The following is a 25729-nucleotide window of genomic DNA, read 5'->3' as shown; positions in this document are numbered from 1 at the left end:
TTGCATTTTTATAATTCATTTTGGGCACTATCTGTGGCTGTTCATATACCAGATAGTGAACTAAATTAACAACAGCACTGTGGCTGTTTGTATTGTTTCACATGCTGCTTGCAGTGATTTTTTTTCAATTAATGTTTAAACAGAGCATCTGAAAATCTTAATACTTTATGACTGCAATAGGATACTTTCCAACAGAACATAAATATTTTAAGGTTCTGATTACAATTTATTGTTATAACCATGGACTAAAATATGTAATTTGCCACAATTGGGAGTGAAGCCTACATGACGCATCTTCCATATTCCTGCTGTTTCACCAACTCAGATCCCTGACATCTGCTGGCATTGGATGTGAGGCTTTGGCAATATAAACTGTTTCTCAAGTAAATTTCGTCAGATTGAGTCGTCGGTGGCTAAGGATCAGGCATAACCTCATAACTTCAATGAACATCAAATGCTACAGAGAAATGAGTTCTTGAATTGGATACAAAACTGTCTTACGATAGTTATCTACAATGTAGCATAATACATGGAAAAATTGCAACAATCTTGATGGATATTATTAGCAGTTCATGGAAGCCCACTTTAAAAAAAAAGCCAAGGGCAAGTTTCATATGTTTGGGCACTTCTTGCATGGTACTGGATTCTATTGTTTACTGTTATTTCTGACTTTGTTTAGTTTTTACTCCGGGCTTTCATTAGAGGTTTGTTGGTATCGTTCACAGCCAGGTAGGTTTATGACCACTGATTTACTGAACGGTTAAGATGTTTTTCTCCTTGCATCTGAGTAAATGAATATCGTTTGTGTTGCAGTGTCCAAGTGAACATTTTTAACCCTGTCATATAAAAATAGCTTTTTTCTTGTGCATCAGAATCATCTAACTTTAATGTTTCAAGATCTCTTATAGGTCTGCTTCTAAATCTGAATTAATTGATTTTGTATTTTGCCTTGAAAGGGGAAATAATAGACTTTTAAGCTGGAATTCAGTGGGTATTACAGCTTTGAATTGAATTAATAATACAACTAAACAGAGCTGTGTGGTTGTTCTTCATAAAATATGCTTAAACCTCTGTAAATTTCAGATTTCACTAGCGTACCTGATGTGCCAGCCCTAACAAGAAGTGTCACTACAGACTGTGTGGAGTCACTGCATCAGGCTGAAAATACAGAATCTTTCTCAAAGGTAAGTAAGTGATTTGATGAATTTTTTTATATACCACCCTGTGAGTTAAATTCTGAACTAAACTCTGCAGTGGATTAGGAAGATCTTTTAGGCTTTTCACAGGCTGCAATGTTATTTTGATAGGCTAGGGGATATCTCTGAATCAAGTTATTACAATGGCAGCACCAGAATATATAGTATCTTTCGAGGCAGAAAAAGTGATATAGATATTGTAAATTTTAGGTTGAGTTTTTACTGCGATTCCAGAACAAAAAGTAATGAAAATCTTAAGGCTTCATTTCCACGCTAAAATTCATTAAATGTAATTAATGTACAAATTACTGTGGTTAATACCTATCTGGCTTATCCAGTTGCCTTTTGACTTAATGTGTCTCCCCTACTCACTCTTCCTGATCGCTGATCTCCTAAGCGCCAGCCCCGACTCCCAATTGGTGGCCTCAACCCCAATCAGTGACTCGGATCCCTGCTTGCTGGTCCTACCACCAGTTCCCACCCCCGATGCAGTGCCCCCCAGTTCTCTCCCTTGTCCCAGTCCCCTTTGGCATTGCTCACTGGGCAGTGTCAGGGTGCCAATCTAACACTGCCCAAGGGAAACTGCCTCCAAACACCTCGGAGATGGAGGGGGAAACGGGGTGTGGGATGCCCTCAGTGGCCTCTGGGCCCACCAGCAAGGCCATCACATCAGTTTCCTGTTGGTGGGGAACATCTGTGATCCTTCCAGGCTCACTAATAGTATTTAAATCTGCCTCACGATCAGGTTACATCATTGTAAATCGCCTGATGGGATCGCAAATGGCCCAACGCTGGTGCAGCACACCAGGGCGGAAAGCTGGCGCCCAATGTACTTAATAGACTATTTTGCCCTTTTGCAAGGATAGCACTCATTCTTAATTTTGTTTTGAAAATCGTGCGTGTAGTTGTGTTTTTGTGTCTGCTTTCTCTTTTCCATACTCTAGCCCAAGAAAGCTTTGATTCCTTACTGGAGTAGCCTGATACTCTTCACTACCTCAACAAAGTGACCAACATTTAAATCTTTGCCTTAGTGTTAGGCTACTCAGCCATTGAGGACATTTCATCCAATCCCAACCCCAGTTTCTACAGAAGTCTTTTGTTCAGTCCCCTATCCCTAATAAGCCAGGATGCCTGGCAGAGATGAAACCATGATGAGGTAGGGCACCAGGCTAGCCCGTTGCACTTTGGGTATGCTGACCCCTGGTTTGCCCAGGCTAGGGTAAAGTAAAGGATCAGAATAGCCAATTAGATTCAAAGTTATCTAATTGGCCTTTTTGTTAAGATTTGTTAAGAACCTACGAGGGAGCAAGCTATCTTAGATCTGGTATTGTGTAACGAGGCAGGTAGAATTAGGGATCTTCTTGTGAGGGATCCTCTTGGGACGAGTGATCATCGTATGGTTGAATTTCTGATGCAGATGGAGGATGAGAAAGTTGGGTCCCGAACCTGGGTCCTCTGTTTGAACAGGGGGGAGAACGATAGGATGAGAACGGAATTGGCAAATGTAAATTGGGGGCGCAGAGTGGTTGGTAGGACGGCTGAGGAACAGTGGAAGATTTTTAAGGAGATCTTTTTCGGTACTCAGCAGAAATATATTCCGATGGTAAAGAAGGACTGTAGGAGAAGGGATAACCAGCCGTGGTTATCGAAGGAAATAAAGGAGAGTATTACATTAAAAGCTAATGCGTTCAGAGTGGCTAAAAATAGTGGGCGATTAGAAGATTGGGAAAGATTTAAAAATCAACAAAGAATGACTAAGAAGGTGATGAAGAAAGGAAAGATAGAGTATGAAGCTAAACTAGCTCTAAATATAAAAAATGATAGTAAAAGTTTTTACAAATATATAAAGAAGAGGAGGCGGCTAGAGTGAATGTTGGACCCTTGGAGGATGAGAGGAGAGAATTTAGTGGTGGGCGATGACAAAATGGCTGAGGCTTTAAATAAGTTTTTTGCCTCGGTCTTCATGGAGGAGGACACGAATAGTTTGCCGGATATTAAAGATAGAAGTATGGCAGGAGTTGAGGGCCTGAATGCGATTACTATCACTAGAGAGGTAGTGCTTGATAGACTAATGGGACTGAAGGTGGAAAAGTCCCCAGGACCGGATGGAATGCATCCCAGGGTTCTGAAAGAAATGGCAGAGGTGATGGTGGATGCCTTAGTGATTATTTGTCAAAATTCGCTGGACTCCGGGGAAGTGCCGGAAGATTGGAAAACAGCTAATGTTATGCCGCTGTTCAGAAAAGGTAGCAGACAAAAGGCAGGGAGTTACAGGCCGGTTAGCTTAACGTCCATAGTTGGAAAAATGCTAGAATCCGTCATCAAAGAAGAAATAGCGAGGCAGTTAGAAAAGAATGGTTTGATCGAGCAGACGCAGCACGGATTCGTTAAGGGGAAGTCGTGTTTGACGAATTTGTTGGATTTCTATGAGGATGTGACGAGTGCGGTAGACAGAGGGGAACTGGTGGATGTGGTGTTTTTAGATTTCCAAAAGGCATTTGATGAGGTGTCTCACAAAAAGGTTGCTACAGAAGGTTAGAGTGCACGGAGTTGGGGGTAAGGTGTTAGGGTGGATAGAGGAATGGCTGTCTAATAGGAAGCAGAGAGTTGGTATCAATGGGTGCTATTCTGGTTGGCGATTCGTGACTAATGGAGTGCCGCAGGGATCGGTGCTGGGGCCTCAACTATTTACCATTTATATAGATGACCTGGAGGAGGGGGCTGAGTGTAGGGAGATGAAATTTGCTGATGACACGAAGTTGAGTGGAAAAGCAAATTGTGTGGAGGGTGTGGAAAGTCTGCAGAGAGATCTGGATACGCTGAGCGAGTAGGCGAAGACCTGGCAGATGGATTATAATGTTAGCAAGTGTGAGGTTATCCACTTTGGCAGAAATAATAGTAGGAGGGATTATTATTTAAAAGGCGAAAAGCTGCAGCATGCTACGGTGCAGAGGGACCTGGGGGTCCTTGTGAACGAGTCGCAAAAACCCAGTCTGCAGGTGCAGCAGGTGAACAAGAAGGCGAATGGAATGTTGGCCTTTATAGCGAGGGGGATAGAATATAAAAGCAGGGAGGTCTTGCTGCAACTGTACAGGGTACTGGTGAGGCCGCAGCTGGAGTACTGTGTGCAGTTTTGGTCGCCGCACTTGCGGAAGGATATTTTGGCCTTGGAGGGAGTGCAGAGGAGGTTCACTAGGCTGATACTGGAGATGAGGGGGTTGGCCTGTGAAGAGAGACTAAATAGACTGGGTCTGTACTCGTTGGAGTTTAGAAGGATGAGGGGGGATCTTATAGAGATGTATAAGATAATGAAGGGGATGGATAGGGTAGAGGTAGAGAGATTCTTCCCGCTTAGAAAGGATAGCAGGACTAGAGGACACAGCCTCAAGATAAGGGGGGAGGGCCAGTTTGGATCAGAGTTGAGGAGGAACTTCTTCACTCAAAGGGTTGTGAATCTCTGGAATTCTCTGCCCGTTGAAGTGGTGGAGGCTACCTCACTAAATATATTTAAGTCACAGATAGATAGGTTTTTGACAGACAAGGGAATTAAGGGTTATGGGGAGAAAGCGGGAAAGTGGGACTGATCCACTTCAAATCAGCCATGATCTTATTGAATGGCGGGGCAGGCTCAAAGGTCTAGATGGCCTACTCCTGCTCCTATTTCTTATGTTCTTAAGGTGGAGCATCAAATTAAGCCCAGGATGGGGTGCAATGCTTCATCTTGTCAGCTTGGATCTTGTTTGTCCCTCTTGTGAGGACCATGAATTGGATTCAGTTTGAATTTGGTTTTTTGGATGGAATAAAAGCAAAATTCCATGATGTTTCGGCTTGCTTATGGTTTACTTTACTTAGGTGTATTCCAGGGACCAAAGATGGTCCAGGTGGCTCAATTATTTCCAAAGTTAATAACTCTCCTTCTCTCCTCACCTCTTCCTCTCCTGGTGAATCTGGTTGCATTGTAACCCAACACAGACCACCTTGCAGAGATCGTAGAAGATAGGAAGATTTCATAGGCTGGGCTGAACAGTGAAAGTGCAACTTAAATAATAGTAATATTGTATTATAAATAATCACCTGTTATTTTCCTTGCATTGTGCTTTTAGTTGTGAAAATTATGTATGTATTTGTTTAACTAATAAGGTTTCTATTGTTATATTAGTTTAAGCAATTATAGTCAGAATTTCATGCTAAATAGGATGAAATTTAGTGCATTGAACTGTTTAAATTAAGCTGTTGGACCTTTGTTGAATGAAATTGTGTATTTTACTCAACTTTGAAATAATTGGTGAGCAAAACCAGAATGAATAATAATTTTTGCAACAACCCGCAGAATAAAACATTTAAAGATAGGTTTTGAAAGGTTATTCTTAGTTAACATTGACTATTATCATTTCAATAGAGACAATGCAATTCAGATGCATGTTTTCAAAATTCCAACTGAATTGTATCTCACTCTGAGAGATGATGTGGTACTTTGTTAAACAAAGAAAAATTAAGTGTTTAAATGATTTTTTTAAAGAAGTAGCTTCAGTTTCTGTTACCTTGGATTCCTTGAGTGTTTGCCGCACTGGTATTTTAAAAACATCCAGTTTCCTTGTTGTGATGAATAACTATTCACTGAGAATGCAGTTGTGATTTGTAGAAATATGTGCAATAAGATATAGATGTAAATCTATTCTTCATCACTATTTATGTGATAAAATTACTATTAGACATTAAGTAACTATTCTGGTGCAAGCATTCTGCAAATAGAACTTGGCACAATAAAGTTACGCAATTGCAGATTTTTAAAAAAATGAAATTTATGCAGAAAATACACAGCAGGTCACTCAACCTATCTTTTCCCTTTTTACTGGGCAGCATGGTGGCACAATGGTTAGCATTGCTGCCTCACTGCTTGTGTGCAATTTACACTTCTCCCCGTGTCTACCTCCAGGTGCTCCGGTTTCCTCCCACAGTCCAAAAATGTGCAGGTTATGTTGATTGGCCATGTTAAATTAATCCTAGTATCAGTGGGATTAGCAGGGCAAATAAGTGGGGTTACGGGAATAGGGCCCTGGTGGCATTGTGAAAAGTGCAGACTCGATGAGCCAAATGGCCTCTTTCTGCACTGTAGTGATTCTTTGATTCTCACACCTGGATCCGATTCCCCACTTGGGTCAGTGTGTCTGCCAAGTCTCTACGTTCTCCCAGTGTCTGTGTGGGTTTTCTCCAGGTGCTCCAGTTTCCCCCCACAGTCTGAAAGACATGCTGGTTAAGCGTTTTGGCTAGACTAAATTCTCCCTCAGTGTACCCAAACAGGCACGGGAGTGTGACAATTAAGGGATTTTTCACAGTAATTTCATTTCAGTGTTAATGTAAGCTACTTGTGACACTAATAAAATAAACTTTAAAGCTTTAAAGGTTTGACAGTAGATGCTTTGTTTAAACCAGTTCAGATCCTAATGAAAATTAATAATACGAAGTAAAATTGAAAACTTCAATCACATGCAGTTAAGATTCAGATGATGCATATAATTCACTGTTTCTTTCTCTAGATTATGATGTAGTTGTTGTGTATTTCCAGCAGTTCCTATTTTTATTTACTGATGCCTCTGACTACAGCTGGCTGATTTAAATGCTGTTCAGAATCAATGAGATGTGATGGAAGTTCAGTTACAGTGAACTGTCAGTTCAATTTCAAATTCCTACACTGAATCCAAAAATGAGTCACTGAGCGTTACAGGCAAAGAGCACAGTGTGTTCAGTAGCTTATCAGGTTGTCCTCTTGAAGCTGACGCCCACTCTCGTGATTCCGAAACAGCTTCCTGAATGGAGCTGAATGAATGGAAATGTTTCATAATTGTTTTTATTTCAGAAGAAGTGTTCCATTAATCCATTAAAACATAGAATATTAATCATGTGCTTTCTAATGAAGAAACTGCATTGTATATAAAAACTTTATTAAGCTTTTCAGAAGACCAGAAGAATTATTATTGGTGGTACAATGATAGCCATTTTAAGCATGGCAAATTCTCACAAAACAGCAATTAGTTGGGTTACTTATCATTTTTTTTGGTGGTGTTGTAGCTGAATGTTTTATGAAGACTGTTTGCTCCTCTTGAGATAGAATCTTTATTACACTGGAATATCAGAAGAGGCAGTCCTGGCACCTTAATTTAACATTTTACCCAAAGTAGGTCAAGCCTGATAATAAATGGTTTCTGCAGAACTGTGTTAAAATGGTAGCCTAGATCTTTCTTGACAAGCTGGACTATGAGCAACTCATTTATAGATAAATAAAAATAGAAAATTTTGGAAAAGCGCTGCAGGTCTGGCAGGCCCGATCCAAAGAAGTCAATTTGGATTTGGAACGTTAATGTTTCTGTCTCCTGCTGGGTTTTTCCCGATTTCCAGTGTCCACAGTAATTTACTTTTAAATGCAATATAGTGACTTGAAAAGCAGCTGAAATATGAACAGCATGTCACAGTAAATTGATTGGCAGGATGGAATGTATGCAACATGTCAATACAATTGTCACTTTTGTTTCAGCAAACCTTTTTTTTAATGTCTGAAACAAGATTGATTGTGATGCTTACAGGAGCTTCACATTTTTGTGAATTTAATTTTAAATTCAAATTCAGAGAATGTAGCTTTGAAATGGAAATTTTATGTTTTGGTGAAATAATTGTGCATCACAAGCAAAACCCAAGGCTAATCTCTAACTAGTAATTAGAATTGCCCTGTTAAACAGTGGTTAAGCATTACCATGGAGTATCATCGACATCGCAAATTGCTGGCTCCAAGTGGAGAGGATCTTCAAGAAGATCATGCATATCAACACAGACATCAAGTTTCTACAAAGATGCAAGAAAGCCGACAAGATACCGAAAGGACTACAGATCACGGACCCATTCAGGTCAACCTATAACACAGACTATGCTGAGAGACTTTGCCGTCGCACCTCTCTCACATGCCTCAATCACCTCATATACCAGCTCTACAGCAAACGCTGCATCCTGGAAACCAAGATAGAGTCCATATTCTCAACTTGCGCTCAGGACGCAGACCACTGCGAAACCCTGCCAAGTAGGTGAGACAAAGGAATTACACCATGTACACACACACCAAGAACAGGAAACTTGAGAAACTCGGCATCACCACCAGCAGCGACCAAGCCTCCCCATTACCACAGTAGAAAACAGTACCACTGCAGGGAACTCCATTGTCAACTTGTCGGATGACACATTTCAACCTGATAAATTTGAAGTTCTCAACTGAGGGCTCAGTTTTTGCCCCACCAGCAAAATAGATCCCGTCGGTCTCGCAGCAGACACAGAGGAATTCATTAGGTGAATGAGGCTGCAGGAGTTCTTTCACAAACCCCAAGAGGCCAACGGCAAACACAATGAGACAGCCAATGAACCAGAAAAGCCGTCAGAGAGATCCGCAGTGCAGCAACCTAAGAGGAAAGAGTCGAATTGGACTCCTCCAGAAGGCCGCTGCCCTCGACTTAACATGAATGCCCAAGCCGTCAGGAGATGCGTCAACACCAGATTCATCAGCTGCACTCACAAGACAGCCCCGAACATCACCCAAGCACAACGCAACGCCATCCGCGCTCTCAAGACCAACTGCAACATTGTCATCAAACCAGCAGAGGGGCCATCGTCATACTGAACAGAACGGATTACTGTAAAGAAGTGTACCGACAACTGAACAATGAGAAACACTACAGACAGTTACCCGCAGATCCAACCAAAGAACACACCCGTCAACTCAACACTCTGATCAAGATCTTCGATCCAGACCTTCATCCCACATACTCCCCATGTTGGAGACCTCTACTGCCTCCTGAAGATACATAAGCCGTCCCATCATATCGGGCAATGGGACCCTGTGCGAGAACCTCTCTGGCTATGTCGAGGGCATCCTGAAATCCATTGTACAAAGAACCCCCAGCTTTTGTCGTGACACTAGGGACTCCCTACAGAAACTCAGCACACTTGGAGCAGTTGAACCAGGAGCACTGCTCGTCACAATGGATGTCTCAGCACTCTACACCAGCATTCCCCATGACGATGGCATTACTGCAACTGCCTCAGTACTCAACTACCAGTTTCCAGATGCAATTATACAACTCCTCCGCTTCATCCTGGACCACAATGTCTTCACCTTCAACAACCAGTTCTTCATCCAGACACACGGAACAGCCATGGGGACCAAATTCACACCTCAATATGCCAACATCTTCATGCACAGGTTCGAACAAGACTTCTTCACTGCACTGGACATTTAACCGATGCTAAACACTAGATACATTGATGACATTTTCTTCCTTTGGACTCATGGTGAACAATCACTGAAGCAACTATATGATATCAGCAAGTTCCATCCCACCATCAGAATCAACATGATCTACTCTCTGGAATCAGTTGCATTCTTGGATACATGCATCTCCATTAAGGACGGCCACCTCAGCACCTCACTGTACCACAAGCCCACAGATAACCTCACGATGCTCCACTTCTCCAGCTTCCACCGTAAACACATTAAAGAAGCCCTCCGTATACACAGGATCCGCTCAGATGAGAAGGATTGCAACAGACACCTCCAGACGCTGAAAGATGCCCTCATAAGAACAGGATATGGCGCTTGACTCATCGATCAACAGTTTTGACGCACTACAATGAAAAACCGCACCGACCTCCTCAGAAGACAAACATAGGACGCGGTGGACAGAGTACCCTTCGTCGTCCAGTACTTCCCTGGAGTGTAGAAGCTACAACATCTTCTCTGGAGTCTTCAACATGTCATTGATGAAGACGAGCATCTCGCCAAGGCCATCCTCACACCCCCACTTCTTGCCTTCAAACAATCGCACAACCTCAAACAGACCATTGTCTGCAGCAAACTACCCAGCCTTCAGGAGAACAGTGACCACAACACCACACAACCCTGCCATAGCAACCTCTGCAAAGGTGCTGGATCATCGACATGGATGCCATCATCTCATATGAGAACACCATCCACCATGTACACAGTACATTGTCTACCTGATGCGCTGCATGAAAGGATGTCCCAAGGCATGGTACACTGGGGAGACCATGCATCCGCTACAACAACAGATGAATGAACACCACTTGACAATCACCAGGCAAGACTGTTCTCTTCCTGTTGGGGAACACTTCAGTGGTCACGGGCATTTGGCTTCTGAACTTCAGGTAAGCGTTCTCCAAGGCGGCCTTCACGACACACGACAACACAGAGACACTGAGCCGAGATTGATAGCCAAGTTCCACACACGAAATGGCCTCAACCGGGATCTTGGGTTCATGTCACACTATCTGTGATTCCCACGAGTTGCCTGGACTTGCAAAATCTCACTAACTGTTCTATCTGGAGACAATACCTATCTCTTTAACCTGTGCTTAATACTCTCTCCACTTGCGTTGCCTGTACATTTAAGACTTGATTACCTGTAAAGACTCGCATTCCAATTGTTGTCCTGTAAATTGAGTTAGTGTCTTTATATGCCCTGTTTGTGAACAGATCTCCTACTCACCTGAAGAAGGAGCAGCGCTGTGAAATCTAGTGGTGTGTGCTACCAGATATACCTGTTGGACTTTAACCTGGCGATGTGAGACTTCTTACTGTGTCTAACCCAGTCCAACGCCGGCAACACCACATCAAGCAATGCTTGAACATTGAACAAAGACTGTGAAGATGTTTGCATTTCCTGTTTACTGAAAACTAAGTTTTGACCATTAAACTATGCTATAGGACATGATATTCTGCAGCATGTATGAAAAAGTGGTGTAGCTAGTTTCACTGTATTAGTGATGCAGTTTACAATTTTACATATTCCCCCTCCACCCCCAGTTTCCCTTCAGTTTGGAGTGAGGCTGAATAAACTGAAGGCTTCTGTGGTGATAGTGCCTTTAAGGGCAACACAGCAGAAGAGGGTCACCTGGCTTGAGGGACCAGTTTGGACTGAGAATGGGCAATCACCCCATGGGGTGGAGCCCTATCTTGGGCAGAAGACACCCAGGAGACATAAAGACTTGCAGGGATTGGGGGCAGCTGGTAGGCTGCTCCAAGGAGATGGGGCGGAGACTGTAGGGGCTGTAGAGAAAAATCAACCTATGAGGTAGGTTCATTCAAAAGTCAGGTGGCAACAGGGAAGCAGCTGTTCTTGAGTCTGTCTTTTGTGTCTTTTTCTCGATGGAAGAAGGTGGAAAAGAGTATGTCCAAGGTGCATAGGGCCCTTGATTATGTTGACTGCTTTTCAAAGGCAGTGGGAACTGTAGACAGGGTTAATGGGTGGGAGATTGGTTTGCGTGATGGACTGGGCATCATTTATAACCCTTTGTAGTTTCTTGTGGTCTTAGATAGAGGAGGCACCATACTGAGCTGGGACACAACTAGAAGGAATGCTTCCAATTGTGCATCTGTAAAAGTTGTTCAGAAACGTAGCAGACATGCCAAATTTCCTTGGACCCCTGAGAAAGTAGAGGCGTTGGTAGGTTTTATTAACTGTAGTGTCTGACTGTTGCCCATGTGCGGAGTTGCCACAGCATGCTGATTCCTTTTTGCATAGTTTTTTTCTCTGCCAGTGTGACTGAATTGATACACACAAGGGCAAGTGAAGTGAGGTATGTGCTGATCGAGTGTGAGAGCCGTGCTTTCCCTCTGCATCCAAAATGAATTTTCTTTTGTTTCCACCATTTGAAGTTGGTGATGGTTCTGTTAATATACAAATGATTTATCATTTTCCTTGTTACAAAATATTTGGTGTGTATTAAATATATTCTGTCTTATTCAAGGGGTTGTGGTTAGCCAACAAGCCCGATTTCAATCTTGTGGCCCACTGAGATGAAGAAGGGTCACTCATATGGCACACTCATTAGCCTAGGTTGCCTATCATTGCACTAGAGGATAAGTATCCATTTTTAATGCTACTTTGTAACCCTACTTAGGGATCCTAATACAGCCCAGTGTAATGAACTGCAGCTGTGTGCCAGTTTCTCAAGAGTAATGCTAAGACTGAGTGCCGTGTAATTTTACATACCATTATCATTTGAAAGCACCCATTACTGTCAAAGTTGCATTCAAGCCTTGTCAGCTCCACTGGTATCGACTTTGAGCAATGAATAAAATTATAGCATGTTACAGGAGTAGAATTGTATATTTGACAGAAAACAGGGCAAATGGTTTTAAGAAGAGCTACTTTTAGGTTCTCTCATTGCCATAGCTCAAGTTAACATACTGACAGGCTTCATCCATGTATATAATCTAAAAGTAATTTTACAAACACCAAGGCATGTTCGTGTCATAATCCAGCTGCTTTTATAACACAGTAATGCATAACGTGTGCCTTCCTTGTGAACATTTGGCATGGTTACAAAAGGGGAAGCCTTTACATTTGCAGTTATCTGTCAGCAAACCATTTCCTACTGATGGACAATGATGTTTGAAGACGTTGAGTGTGAGGAGGAAATAATTGTGAAGCATCTCTATTTCTGCTTGTGCTCATTCAAAGCTGACTTCATGACACTCCCTTTGGTTTCCTGTGCCCCTTCCTTAATTTGAAAACACTAGATATCAGATGGCTGTCTGGATTCAGCCGAACCATTTTTCTCCCTGAGTGTGGATCATTGAACAGTAGCAAAGATAAGAATAGGTCACAAAATTGTTCAAAGTCAAGTTCTGAAAAATAGTAATTGAATGAAAGCAAAGCCATTAAAGGTATCTCAAAAATTAACAGGGTTCTTGAATAATGAACGTTTCTGCTGTGTCAAATGATGTCATGGGCCCCCTAGTCATTGTCCCCCTAGTCAATGTCCCCGACAGAGAAATAACTGCTAACAGTGAAATGTGAAAGTAAGCTTCCAAATGTGTTCAGTCCTCATTTTTACGAGTCAGTTATTCTGGCAAAATTGATGATGCTAGCGTATTGTCCTTTATGCTTATTATTTCACATATTTTTGAAAAACTTCAGTCTATGGCATTTGTAGCTATATAACCTTGTGTCAATGAAGAAGTTAGCACTGCTACCTCAGCGCCGGGCTCACGGGTTCAATTTCAGCCTTGGGTGATTGCCTGTATCAAGTTTCCTCCAGATGCTCCGGCTTTCTCCCCCAGTCCAAAGATGTGCAGGTTTGGGGAATTAGTGAGTTAAACACATGGGATGGGGCCTGAGTAAGATGCATTTCGGAGATTTGATGCAGATCCGATGGACTGAATAGTCTCCTGTACTGTAAGGATTCTCTGAAATATTCATAAGCAAGGAGGTAAATGCCTAATTTTGCATTGAGGTAGATCTGTAATAACGAAGAATGGGAATTGCAAGAGGAAAAAGTGAGATGATCATAATGTCAATTATGTATTCATTTGCTGGGTATTGTTGATTTTTTGGAGACAGAGAAAGCAATTAAGACTTCATAAGCATTTCTATTTTTAAAATCAGGGAGTGATGGCTAAGAACTGGGTGACCCTGTTAATGTTTAGTCTGCTAAATTTGGGGCTGATAGAAAAGCAGTTGTCACTAAAGGGTGAATGGATGTTTTTACTGATGATAAAATGGAACAGGTTGACTGTTACATTGAATGCAAAATTATTCAATGGTAACTTCTTTCCAACTTGTAACTTTTTTCTAAGTGTTGATGTTTTGCTAAATAGCTGAAGGCATTGCTCTGATGTGAATATGTTTACATGAGTGTTGCTCCCCTATGTACATTGCTCATGTTTCTTTGCTTTAATATTAAATTCTGACAGTCTCTAATTTGTGGGGAATATCACAGCAAAGGCATGTTCTTCCTGACCAGGTTCTACATCAGTGCACTTTCTGGTATGATTCACTGGACAGAAAAAGGGGATCTGATCTCAGCTGATTTTTCCTACCCCACATCCCCCGTCCCCCATTCCCCCCCAAGTCTCTAGCATTGAGGCCAATTGTACCAGCTCTTATAGCACTCCAGCTGAAATCACTTAAATCCGTGCAGATCACAATCGAGCAAGGAACATTCTGATCTATAATTATGTGTATAATTATCAAGGGAAATGCTGCTCAATTTCATTCGGTTGTTAGATATTCACAAGGACTATTTCAAAGAACGTTCCGTTGAATAGTTTGTTATAGTTCTAACTGTAATGAGGTATTTCTACCAAGGTGTGGATTTCTCTATTATTACTACCTGTTACCTTGCAAATTGGAAAAACTATGAAAGTAGGATGAGGGTGCTGGATGGTGGAGTGTATTACAAGATTGGTTTCACTCGGAGACCTCGATTTGAATCCAGCTGAAGTTGCTTACAGCTGGTTGCAATAGCCCACTGCAAAATGAGTTTGAACATTTCCAAATTACTTTCAGCTGGTTCAAAGGGTGATACAACAAAGGAACATGGAAAATGAAAGACAAGAAAGGACCTACTCATTCATCCAGCCTATCCCACCAAGTTGTATGTCTTCTATATCACAGTATATGCACACCCCCTCTACCTGGAGCCATTTAATTTCCTGGGAGAGGCAAAAAAAAATGAAATTCAGCCCAATTAAGGAGAAAAAGTGGAAAGTTGCTCCAGGAGATCATAGTGGCCCAGATTTGCATTGCACAATACCCACCCTTTGCAGCAAGTAATTTCTGCCATGTGTGACGCGCGTGTACCTTAAGAAATGTTTGTTTGAAAATCATGTTCTCTGCAGCTATAAGAGCTTTGTTTTTTTGTATTGTTGCCCAGCTATCTGTTAGAGGCTGCTGCTTCAATGCTTAAAGGGGTTTTTGTTAATTTTTACTGGGGGTCCAGGTACTTTCTGGGAACTTTTGTGAACCTGAATTGATTGACAAGTCAAAGTCTGATTGTTCCTCTCCAGAAGAGTTTGAGGATGCGCTTACAGTTTTGGTTTTGGAGTCAGAAACTGCACTGGGTTGTTAAGTGGCAGGCAGTTTCTCTGACACCCGCCCTCTCGTGCCCACTCTCTGGCATCCGCCTGCCCCTGCTCCCGCTGCCCCGCCCCCTCTCTCACCCAGTCTTGTGAGCGGGAGAGAGAGCGCAAACGCTTGTTCGCTCGCTCCTTCCTTTTCTCCCTGATCGTATAGATTTTGCTGGCTAGCTAGAAGCAGGTCTCCTGGCCTTCCTGGGATGAAAGTTCTTTGTTGATGGGTTGCTAGGTAGTACCTAGAGCCTCTCTCTGTCTCTGTTTGGGAAGCTGTTCTGACTTCAGTTTTGTCTGTATGTGATCAAAAGGGCTGCTGGAAGTTACAAGGCTGGGAAGTCACAGTTCTAATTCTCCAACCAAGGGACTAAGTTCCAGCATCATGTGAGCATTCATATTTCCTGTGCTAAACCTATGCAAGGGCTTTGTCTGAGGGATTTGTTTGATTGGAATGGTATTTAGCTGTCGAGGTTTATACAACATCGTGGTTATTATTTTTTGTTTGTATTCGGTAAAAGTTATTGTTCTATGTTAACTGTATTTGTAAATAAACATTGTTTGATTAAAAGCTCCCTAGTTGGTCAGTTGAATCATACCTGAACTGAAGCATCTCATGCTCACCTTAGCCAAATTCAAATTGCAAAACGTACGATCCAGCAGACTTAGTAAAACAATTTGGAGTTTCTGACCTAAATTATAACACAAGAATAATTTATTTCTCACATAAGACGATTAGGAGCAGAATTTGGCCCATCGAGTCTGCTATGCCATTCAATGGCTGATAAGTTTCTCAACCCCCTTTTTCCACCTTTTTTTCTGTAACCTTTGATCCTCTTACCAATCAAAAACCCATCCATCTCTGTCTTAAATACACTCAGAGACCTGGTTTCCACAGATTCACCACCCTCTGACTGAAGGAACTCCCCCTCATCTTTGTTCTACTCTGAGGCTATGCCTTTAGATCCTAGTCTCTCCTGCTAATGGAAACATGTTCCCCACTTACACGCTTTCCAAGATAAAAGCAAGTTACTATGGATGCTAGAGTCTGAAACCAAAAGACAATGCTGGATAATCTCAGCAGGTGTGGCAGTATCAGTAAAGAGAGAAAAGAACTGACAGGGTCATCTGGACTCGAATGACAAGGTCATCTGGACTCAGCGTCAGCTCTTTTCTCTCCTTATAGATGATGCCAGACCTGCTGAGATTATCCAGCATTTTCTCTTTTGGTTCCGCTCTAACCAAGTTTTTCAGTATTGTGTAAGTTTCAATGAGATATCCCCCACCTCCTTCTAAACTCCAACATACAGACCCACAGTCCTCAAAAGCTGTTTATACATCAAGCTTTTCATCCCTGGGTTTGTTCTTGTGAACCTCCTCTGGACCCTTTCCAAGGCTAGCACATTATTTCTTGGATTTGGGGCCCAAAATTGCTCTCAATATTCCAAATGTGGAGTGGCCAGAGCCTTATGTACTTCAGCAGTACATCCTGCTTTTGTATTCTGTTGAATGCTAACATTGCATTTGCTTTTCTAACTACCAGCTCAACTAATAAAGAGATTTGCAAGCTGCAACTCTGTTTCATTATTCTCTGGGAGAATACCAGAGCCATGTTTGCTTTGAGGAGAGTTTCAATAGCACAATGCTGCCATAACCTGCTACTAGTAGCATTGCCTTGGCATTCTAAGAGACCAATAGGATAACTGGAAAGCAAAATAAGCAGTCTCTCACTGGTACAGCCTTGGGTGCAGATACCCAAGGCAGTGGTAGGAGTATGAAAGGTCTGTGAGTATGAAAAGTCGGTTCACTAGGCTGATACCGGATGTGAGGGGATTGGTCTATGAAGAGAGACTAAATAGACTGGGTCTGTACTCGTTGGAGTTTAGAAGGATGAGGGGGGATCTTATAGAGACGTATAAGATAATGAAGGGGATGGATAGGGTAGAGGTAGAGAGATTCTTCCTGCTTAGAAAGGATAGCAGGACTAGAGGACACAGCTTTAAGGTAAGGGGGGGCCAGTTTAGATCAGAGTTGAGGAGGAACTTCTTCACGCAAAGGGTGGTGAATCTCTGGAATTCTCTGCCCGTTGAAGTGGTGGAGGCTACCTTGCTGAATGTATTTAAGTCACTGGTAGATGGGTTTCTAATAGACAGGGGAATTAGGGGTTATGGGGAGAAAGCGGGAAAGTGGAACTGATCCACTCCAGATCAGCCATGATCTTATTGAATGGTGGGGCAGGCTCAAAGGGCTAGATGGCCTACTCCTGCTCCTATTACTCCTGCTCCTATGTTCTGTGCTTGCTTGACTTTGCTATGTCACACTCAAGTTGTCATTTTTACCATCAGGTTTGGACAGAACTATCTTGTTTCTTAGTTTTGAAAACCTTATTCATTTAACCTTTATGGATATATTCTTGACCTGTAATAAGTCTACAAAAAATCTCCTTTCCTTTTCCCTCTTCTGCTTTTCTCTTTCCTACACTTTCCTTCATTTATTTCTATACGCCAATCTCTTTTATATTTTTATTTTCTGAATTCATGTAATGTAAGTGAGGCTTTATTGTGTATCCCAAGTTACATTGAGGAGATGTAAGACAGAGATTGATAATTTTCTGAATATTGAAGATAAAAATGGAAATGGGATAGTGTGGAAAAATGGCAGTTAGGTAGAGGATCACCAATGATATGGTTGAATGATGAAGCAGGTTAGAAGGGCCAAATGGCCTCTTCCTATTTCCTATGTTCCTCAACAACATACATTAACTTTACTGGTCTGTTATTCCCTCTTTTCCCTCCTAGCACCTTTCATCATTATTACATAGTGACTACAGGATGCATTGCAGTTGCTCACCAAGGTTACTTCAATAACCTCCATCTCCCCCATTACCATTTGGAAAATCAAATCAAAGTAGCACTTTCACAGTGCATGGTAGGACCTGAGGGAGTACTGTGGAACAGAGGGGCCTTGGAGTTCAGGTGCACGGTTCTCTAGAGGTGGAGTCACAGGTAGATAGAGCAGTGAAGAAGGCTTTTGGCATGCTAGCCTCCATCAATCAGGATATTGAGTATGGAAGTTGGGAAGTTATGTTGCAATTGTACAGGACATAGTGAGGCCGCATCTGGAGTATTGTGTTCCGTTTTGGTCACCTTGCTGTAGGATACTTTCACAACGGTAATGGGGGCTATTGATGTAACCTTGGTGAACAACTGCAATGCATCCTGTAGGTCATGTCTACTGTATCACTACATAACAATGATGAAAGGTGCTTGAGATACAACAGGGAATAAGAGACCAGTAAACTTAATGTTTATTGATGACGAACATAGGAAATAGGAGGAGGCCATTCTGCCCTTCCAACCTGCTCCATCATTCAACCATATCATTGGTGATCCTCTACCTAACTGCCATTTTCCCACACTATCCTGTTTCCATTTTTATCTTCAATATCCAGAAATTTATCAATTTCAGTCTTGAACATACTCGATGACTAAACCGCCACAGTCCTCTGGGGTAGTGATTTCTTCCTCTAAATGAAGAAATTCCTCCTCATGTCGATCCTATATGGCCTACATCTTATTGTGAGATTGTTCTAGACTCCCCAAGCAAGGGAAACACGTTTCCTGCATCTGCCGTTCTGAAGCCTGGAAGGCTTCTGCACACTTCAGTTAGAGAAAGTACTTGAGGCCATACAGCATGGATTTGTTATGGGCAGATCATGGCCTGTGAGTCTGATGGAATGATTTGAAGAGGCAACTGAAGTAGTGGATAGGGGAATGTCTATATGAAAAGAGTAAGCCATTCAGCTCACAGACACTTTGGTGCCTTTTACACCTAATATAGAAACAAGGATGTTACTTATATGGACTTCCATAGGAAGGCATTTGGTAACATTTCTGAAGAGACTGTTAGCTAAAGTTTTGAGTATTGAGTTGTTTAGCAAGTGGCCTGAGTGGAAGGAGACCAAGGGTAGGGATAATGGACAAGATTCTAGGCATCACATTTTGGAAAGGTTATGTTGCTATTAAAAGAACATAGCAGCATAATGTTTCAGGAATGATACTAGGACTTCAAGGATAAAACTATGACTGAAAAACAAGGAAACTAGGATTGTATACGTTGAATTTAGGAGATTTAGGGATGATTTAATTGAAGTTTTCACAAAATGAAGGAGAACAAATGGATCAAATTGGGAGGAAATATTTCCAATAATTTGGAATCTTAAGACTGGGGGCATAGTCAAAAAGAAATATTCAGACAATGAGTGAAATTAGAAAACATTTTTTTGATGTGGGAAAAGTTTGGAATTCTCATCGACATGGTAATTGAGCTGGATCAATTTTTAATTTTAAAAATGGAGATGGGTTTTGTTAGCCAAAGGTATTAAGGAAGATGGGACAAAATCAGGAATATGCAGTTGTGTCACAAATCACCCACAATCTCTTGGAATGGCAGGGAAATTGGCTTGAAGGGCTAACTAACCAATTCTTATTCCTGCTTTCCTGTGAAGAGAGTGGATATTGAATTCAGTAACACATCCAATCAAATTAATTGCTTCATCCTGGATGGTGTTGAGATTTTTGAATATTGTTGCTGGTGCAATTTTCAGGCAAGTGTGTACCCCAGCATGCTCTTGATCTGAACCTTGTAAATGATTGTGAAGCTTTGAAGAGTTTACTGGTTAGCTACCTGTTGCCCCCTTTGTCCTATTTGTGCAGGCACAACAAAAATCTTAGATAGTACTTTTATCCAAGATGCTTGACAGGAATGTAACAGAAGAGTTGATAGAATTTGAGAGCAAGCCACGTGGAGATATTATGACAGGTGGCCAAAAGCTTAGTTAAAGCAGAAAGTTTAAAGAAGCCTAATAAAGAAAGAGAGTGGAAGGTTTACAAAGCTATGATGTTCATATCTAGTGGCACCGCGCAGGCTCCGAACTTCACAGGGAGAGCAGGAAGATCCCAGAGTGAAAAGGGAGCAGTGAGAACACTGACTCTCCCCTCAATCACAAAGCAGTGCATTCAAAGCTCCACTTCCCTTCCCCAGGCTTTAAAGCCAGCCATAAAACTCTGCTGTTTCTCGTATGTCCCTATTTTATTATCCGACCCAACACTACTGCTGAGAAAGCTCTGCATTGTCGGAAGTGCCATCCTTTCGCAAGACTTTCCAGGTAGATGCAAAGAGCCCACCTCAAAGCAGAGCAGGGAGGTTTTCCCAAGTGTCCTGGCAACCTTCACGAACATCGCTAGAACAGATTATTTCGTCATTGCTCTTTGTGGTAGCTGGCAAATTGGTTCCATTTATCTTGCGTTATGGTGGCATGGCGGTTAGCACTGCTGCCTCACAGCGCTGGTGACTGGGGTTCTATTCTCGGTTTGGGTCAGCTTGGGTCATTGTCTGTGTGGAGCCTGCATGCTCTCCCAGTATCTGCATACTCCAGTTTCCTCCTACAGTCCGAAAGACATGCTGGTTAGGTGCATTTGCCATGCTAAATTACCCATCAATATTACCTGAACAGGTGACAGAGTGTGGCAACTAGGGGATTTTCATAGTAACTTCATTACAGTGTTAATGTAAGCCTACTTGTGACATGAATAAATAAACTTTAAACGTTTCAATCAATTCTATAATAACCATCATGGAGTGGCAATTTCAGTCGGATGTCACTCCTCTCCTGTTACTAGAACTGAAATGGCGGTGGCGCATTGGTATTATTGCTGAACTAGTAATCCAGAGACCCAGGATAATGCTTTGGGGACCTGGGTTTGAATCCCACCGTGGCAGATGGTGAAATTTGAATTCAGTATAAATCTGGAATTAAAAGTCCAAGGATGACCATGAAACTGTTGTTGATTGTTGGAAACAAGATCCATCTGATTCACTAATGTCCTTTTGTGAAGTAAATTCCTTACCTGGTCTGGCCTACATGTGACTCCAGATCCATAGCAATGTGGTTTTCTCTTAAATGCCGTCATGGATGGGCAATAAATGCTGGCCCAGCCCCGGTCGCCTACATCCATGAACAAATAAAAAAAAAATCTGGTTCTGGGCAGCAATGTCTGACCCTTTCTGACAACACCACCTGATAGGGTTGGCAGGCTGCGGTAGATCAGAGGACATAGGGAGGGGGAATGGATGGTTAGGGATGGAGTACTGGGTGATAGTGGGGCAGTGGTCAATGGGTAGGCCTGATCACTGAGGGGGGAGTGAGGGAGGTAGTCAAGGTTGGCGGTGTATTTGGGGATGGAGAGGGCTGTTGGGGAGGGGGTAGTAGGAAATGGTAGTCGGAGGGTGTCGGGAAGTCACTGTATATTAAACAAACTACTAAGCCAACATTTGCCCAGTCTGTGCCCAGTCAGATGGCCATAGAAGGGTCTCAAAAAATTGAGCAAAGGTTTCACATTGCTACTCTCCAGTAGCCACACAAGTGGATGCTGCCATTCAGCCAAAGAAACATCCTGCCTATCACACAAATAAATTACATGCCAGCATGGTACCAGGAATGTAGACCGTTCACCCAATGACTTTTGGATCATATCAAACAGCATATCCCTTCAACTGTTTGCAACAGGTAAAGTACTGATTGTACCCAACTGACTTAGAACATAGAACATTACAGCGCAGTACAGGCCCTTCGGCCCTCAATGTTGTGCCGACCAGTGGAACCAATCTAATGACCCTCTAACCTAAACTATTCCAATGTTATCCATATGCCTATCCACTGACCAGTTGAACGCCCTTAAAGTTGGTGAGTCCACAACTGCTGCAGGCAGGGCATTCCACGCCCTTACTACCCTCTGAGTAAAGAACCTACCTCTGACATCCGTCCTATAATTACCACCGCTTAATTTAAAGCTATGTCCCCTTGTGTTAGCCATCACCCTATCCAATCCTTTGATCATCTTGTATGCCTCAATTAGGTCACCTCTTAATCTTCTTCTCTCTAATGAAAATAACCTCAAGTCCCGCAGCCTTTCCTCATAAGACCTTCCCACCATACCAGGCAACATCCTGGTAAACCTCCTCTGCACCCTTTCCAATGCCTCCACATCTTTCTTATAATGCGATGACCAGAACTGTACGCAATACTCCAAGTGCAGCTGCACCAAGTTTTGTACACTTGTAACATGACCTCATGGCTCCGAAATTCAATCCCTCTACCAATAAAAGCTAACACACCGTACGCCTTCTTAACAACCTTATCAACCTGAGTGCCAACTTTCAGGGAGCTATGCACATGTACCCCGAGATCTCTCTGCTCGTCAACACTACTAAGAGTCCTTCCATTAGCCCTATGTTTTGTACTCCTGTTACTCTTACCAAAGTGAATCACCTCACACTTTTCCATATTAAATTCCATCTGCCACCTCTCGGCCCAGCTCTGCAGCTTATCTATGTCCCTCTGCAAACTGTAACATCCATCCTCACTGTCTACAACTCCTCCAACTTTGGTGTCATCAGCGAATTTACTAATCCGTCCTTCTACACCCTCATCTAGGTCATTTATAAAAATGACAAACAGCGGTGGCCCCAAAACAGATCCTTGAGGTACACCACTTGTAACTGAACTCCAGGTTGAATATTTCCCATCAACCACCCCTCTGAGTAAAGAACCTACCTCTGACATCTGTCCTATAATTACCACCACTTAATTTAAAGCTATGTCCCCTCAGGTTAGCCACCACCATCCGAGAAAAAAGGCTCTCACTGTCCACCCTATTTTACCCTCTGATCACTTTGTATGCCTCAATTAGGTCACCTCGTAACCTTCTTCTCATGAAAATAACCTCAAGTCCCTCAGCCTTTCCTCATAAGACCTTCCCACCGTACCAGGCAATACCCTGGTAAACCTCCTCTGCACCCTTTTGCTTGCAAAACTGAAAACACATTGTCCATCATTAAGTGTGATTCTGCAATTAGACAGCACTTGCTAAACAATCCTGATTGTGCTTAGAAATACACTGACAACCAATTTAAGATTACCAGTCGGCCTGGCAATGTGGCTCACTTGCACATGCTAGACATTACATATATTCACACGCAGTTCTTGCAAACAGAAATAGCGGGCCTGATTCTCCCATCCCGGCGTGTACGTTTTTAGGTGCGTCAGGTTGGGAGAATTGTGTGTCGGCCATTCCATGTGATTCGCACATATGTTCCCGATGGATGCGTGTCTCCAACAGCTGGAGAACAGACACAGTCGGGACCACGCTGGAGTCATTAAAATCTGTTTTTAATGCATTTTAAATGTGATTATCAGGCCTGATAGCATCTCCCACCCCACCAGGAGTATTCCACTCTGGCGGGGTTGAGAGTAGCTCCACACTTGCCGGAAACTCACGGGAGACCCTGCTGGAGCGAAGGGGAGCAATCAGGGGCCCCTGGAGGGTTTGGTGGTGGGGGGGGGGTGCCCCCAGGACAATGGCACCCTGACAGTGCCAGCCTGTGCCCCCTAGCACTGTCCAAGGGGCAAAGTGCCCATAACTAGGGGCACTTGACACTGGACATGGGCAGTGCCAAGGGGAATGGGGTCAAGGGGGAGAGGTAGGACGAAGAGGCAGGGCCTATTGTGTGTGGGGTCTGGGGTGGAGCCTGTTGTGGGCGGAGCCTAGGGCTGATCGGTGGAGGTGGGGTGGGAGGTCTGACTGCCATTCTGTATTGGGACTAGTCGGAGCTAGATGGACACCAGCGATTTGGGGTGTCTGCCTCTCGTGGCGGGCCGAAGGGCCTGTTCCTGTGCTGTAACTTTCTTTGTTCTTTGACCTCATTGAAATACCTTATCTTCATGCTGATGCCAAAATCAAAAAAATGGTTGGGTTGTCTTGTCTAACTTCATAATACACATTCGGATTTCTGATTTGTCTCTAACAATTGTTATTTTATACATTCTCTATGGCAAAGCCTATACAATCAAAGTCCACTTCCCAACCATTCTCATGTAGTATAAATTGTTGTTCCCTTTACAGTTGTTAATCTTGCAAATCTGCTTGATGAGTGCAAGACGAGGAGCTTCTACAGCATGTCTCTTTTTCAGCAATACTCAGGTTCTGCCAAACAATCTTCCAGTACTATCATGGAAATGTTTGTAACAGATTGGTGAAGTTTCACTTCTGCTGTATCCTATAGTCTCCTCTTTTGCTTCTGTCCCTCCATTTCCACCCCTCCACTTCCAGTACCCCTGTTTCTCTTTTCCACCTCATTTCTCCCACTGTCCTTCATTTCTGTTTTTCACGTTCTGTGTTTGTGTTGAGTCATACTCCTGAGACAACAAAGGCGAGCTGTATCCATACCCGAGCTAGTATTTGCTGTTGGCATTGGGTGCAAATGTGGGAAACATTACGATGCCAATTACACAACCTATGTTTTAATTGTGAATGTTCCATGGAATTACTTATTGGTTCAGAAGGCCATTGGTGCCTAGCCTTATTAATGATTAAATTGGACTGCTACTTCTGGTGTTCATGCATGCACAGTAAAAGGCAAATATCAAGAAGTTGAGTTGTTCTCCTGGCAAATTTTGCTACCTCAGCAAAAAGTTCAACATTAAAATATGTGAACTGTGTGAAGTTGAGGTATTTATCTACTAGTTACCTATTTAAAAAGCTATAAAATGTCAGCTGTAAGTCTATTTTTAATGCTGTGTTAATGACTGCTAAACACCGTTTCTGCTCTAGAAAATTAAATTTTATAAGTGGTGATCTATTCCCTCAGAATTTCATTATTATTGGAAATCTAATAAATTATTTTGGGTCTGCTTTCTGTCTCTTATTGTGCTCATGGTCTCTCTCTCTCTCTCTCTCTCCTCCTCTCTCCTCCCCCCGCCCCCGCTCAGTTGGTAACACTGTCTTGCCTCTGAGTTACAGGGTTCTACATTCATGTCCCACTGCCAAGCTTGAGCACGCAAATCTATGTGGATACTCCCGTTGCAGTACTGAGAGACAGCCACTGTACCACAGGTGCCGTGAAATGTTAAACCTGCTGCTTGGGTCGATTTAGAATCGTACAGCAGAGAAAAGACCCTTTGGCCCATTGAGTCTGCACTGATGATAACAACCACTAAAATCACACTAATCCCATTTTCCACCACATGTCCCATATCCTTTAAATGTTATGATATTTCAAGTGCTCATCCAAAGACTTCTAAAAGGTTGTAAGGCATCCCAGGCAATGCATTCTAGATTCCCACCACCCTTTGGGTGAATTTCTTTTCTCAAATCCCCACTGAATCTCCTGCCCCTCACCCTAAAACTGTGTCCCCTCATGATTGACCCCTCATCCAAAAGGAACAGCTGCTTCTGATTCACCTTTTTCATACCCATCATAGTCTTACACCCTCAGCCATGTCCCCCTTCAGCCTCCTGTGCTCCAGAGAAAACAATCCAAACTTGTCCAGTCTCTCCTTACAGCTGAAATGCTCCATCTCAAGCAACATGTTTCTGACATTCTGGTGAATCTGCTCATACCCCCCTTGAGTGCTATCACATCCTTACTATAGTGAGGCGAGCAGAATTTCACACAGTTCTTCAGCTGTGGCCTAACCAACACTCTGTACTGCTCCAACATTACCTGCTTCCTCCTGTACTCTATACCACAACTGATAAAAACAAGTGTCCCATATGCCGCC

At 42.7% G+C, this 25729-nt stretch overlaps 1 protein-coding gene across 2 annotated transcripts in view; it reads left to right on the top strand.

Moving 5' to 3' along the window:
* Positions 1-25729, top strand: part of LOC145350898 (rho guanine nucleotide exchange factor TIAM2-like) — a 345497-nt gene that overhangs the window by 225852 nt on the left and 93916 nt on the right. For both annotated transcript variants that reach the window (XM_080200337.1, XM_080200338.1), the window contains one exon: positions 1084-1184. In XM_080200337.1, coding sequence (XP_080056463.1) covers positions 1084-1184 — 101 coding nt within the window. The remainder of the gene's footprint in view (positions 1-1083; positions 1185-25729) is intronic.

Source organism: Carcharhinus amblyrhynchos, chromosome 12, assembly GCF_965287045.1.
Source record: "Carcharhinus amblyrhynchos chromosome 12, sCarAmb.v2.hapA, whole genome shotgun sequence".
NCBI lineage: Eukaryota > Metazoa > Chordata > Chondrichthyes > Carcharhiniformes > Carcharhinidae > Carcharhinus > Carcharhinus amblyrhynchos.
The sequence above is the reverse complement of the archived record's forward strand: the minus strand, read 5'-3'. Positions and strand labels throughout refer to the sequence as shown.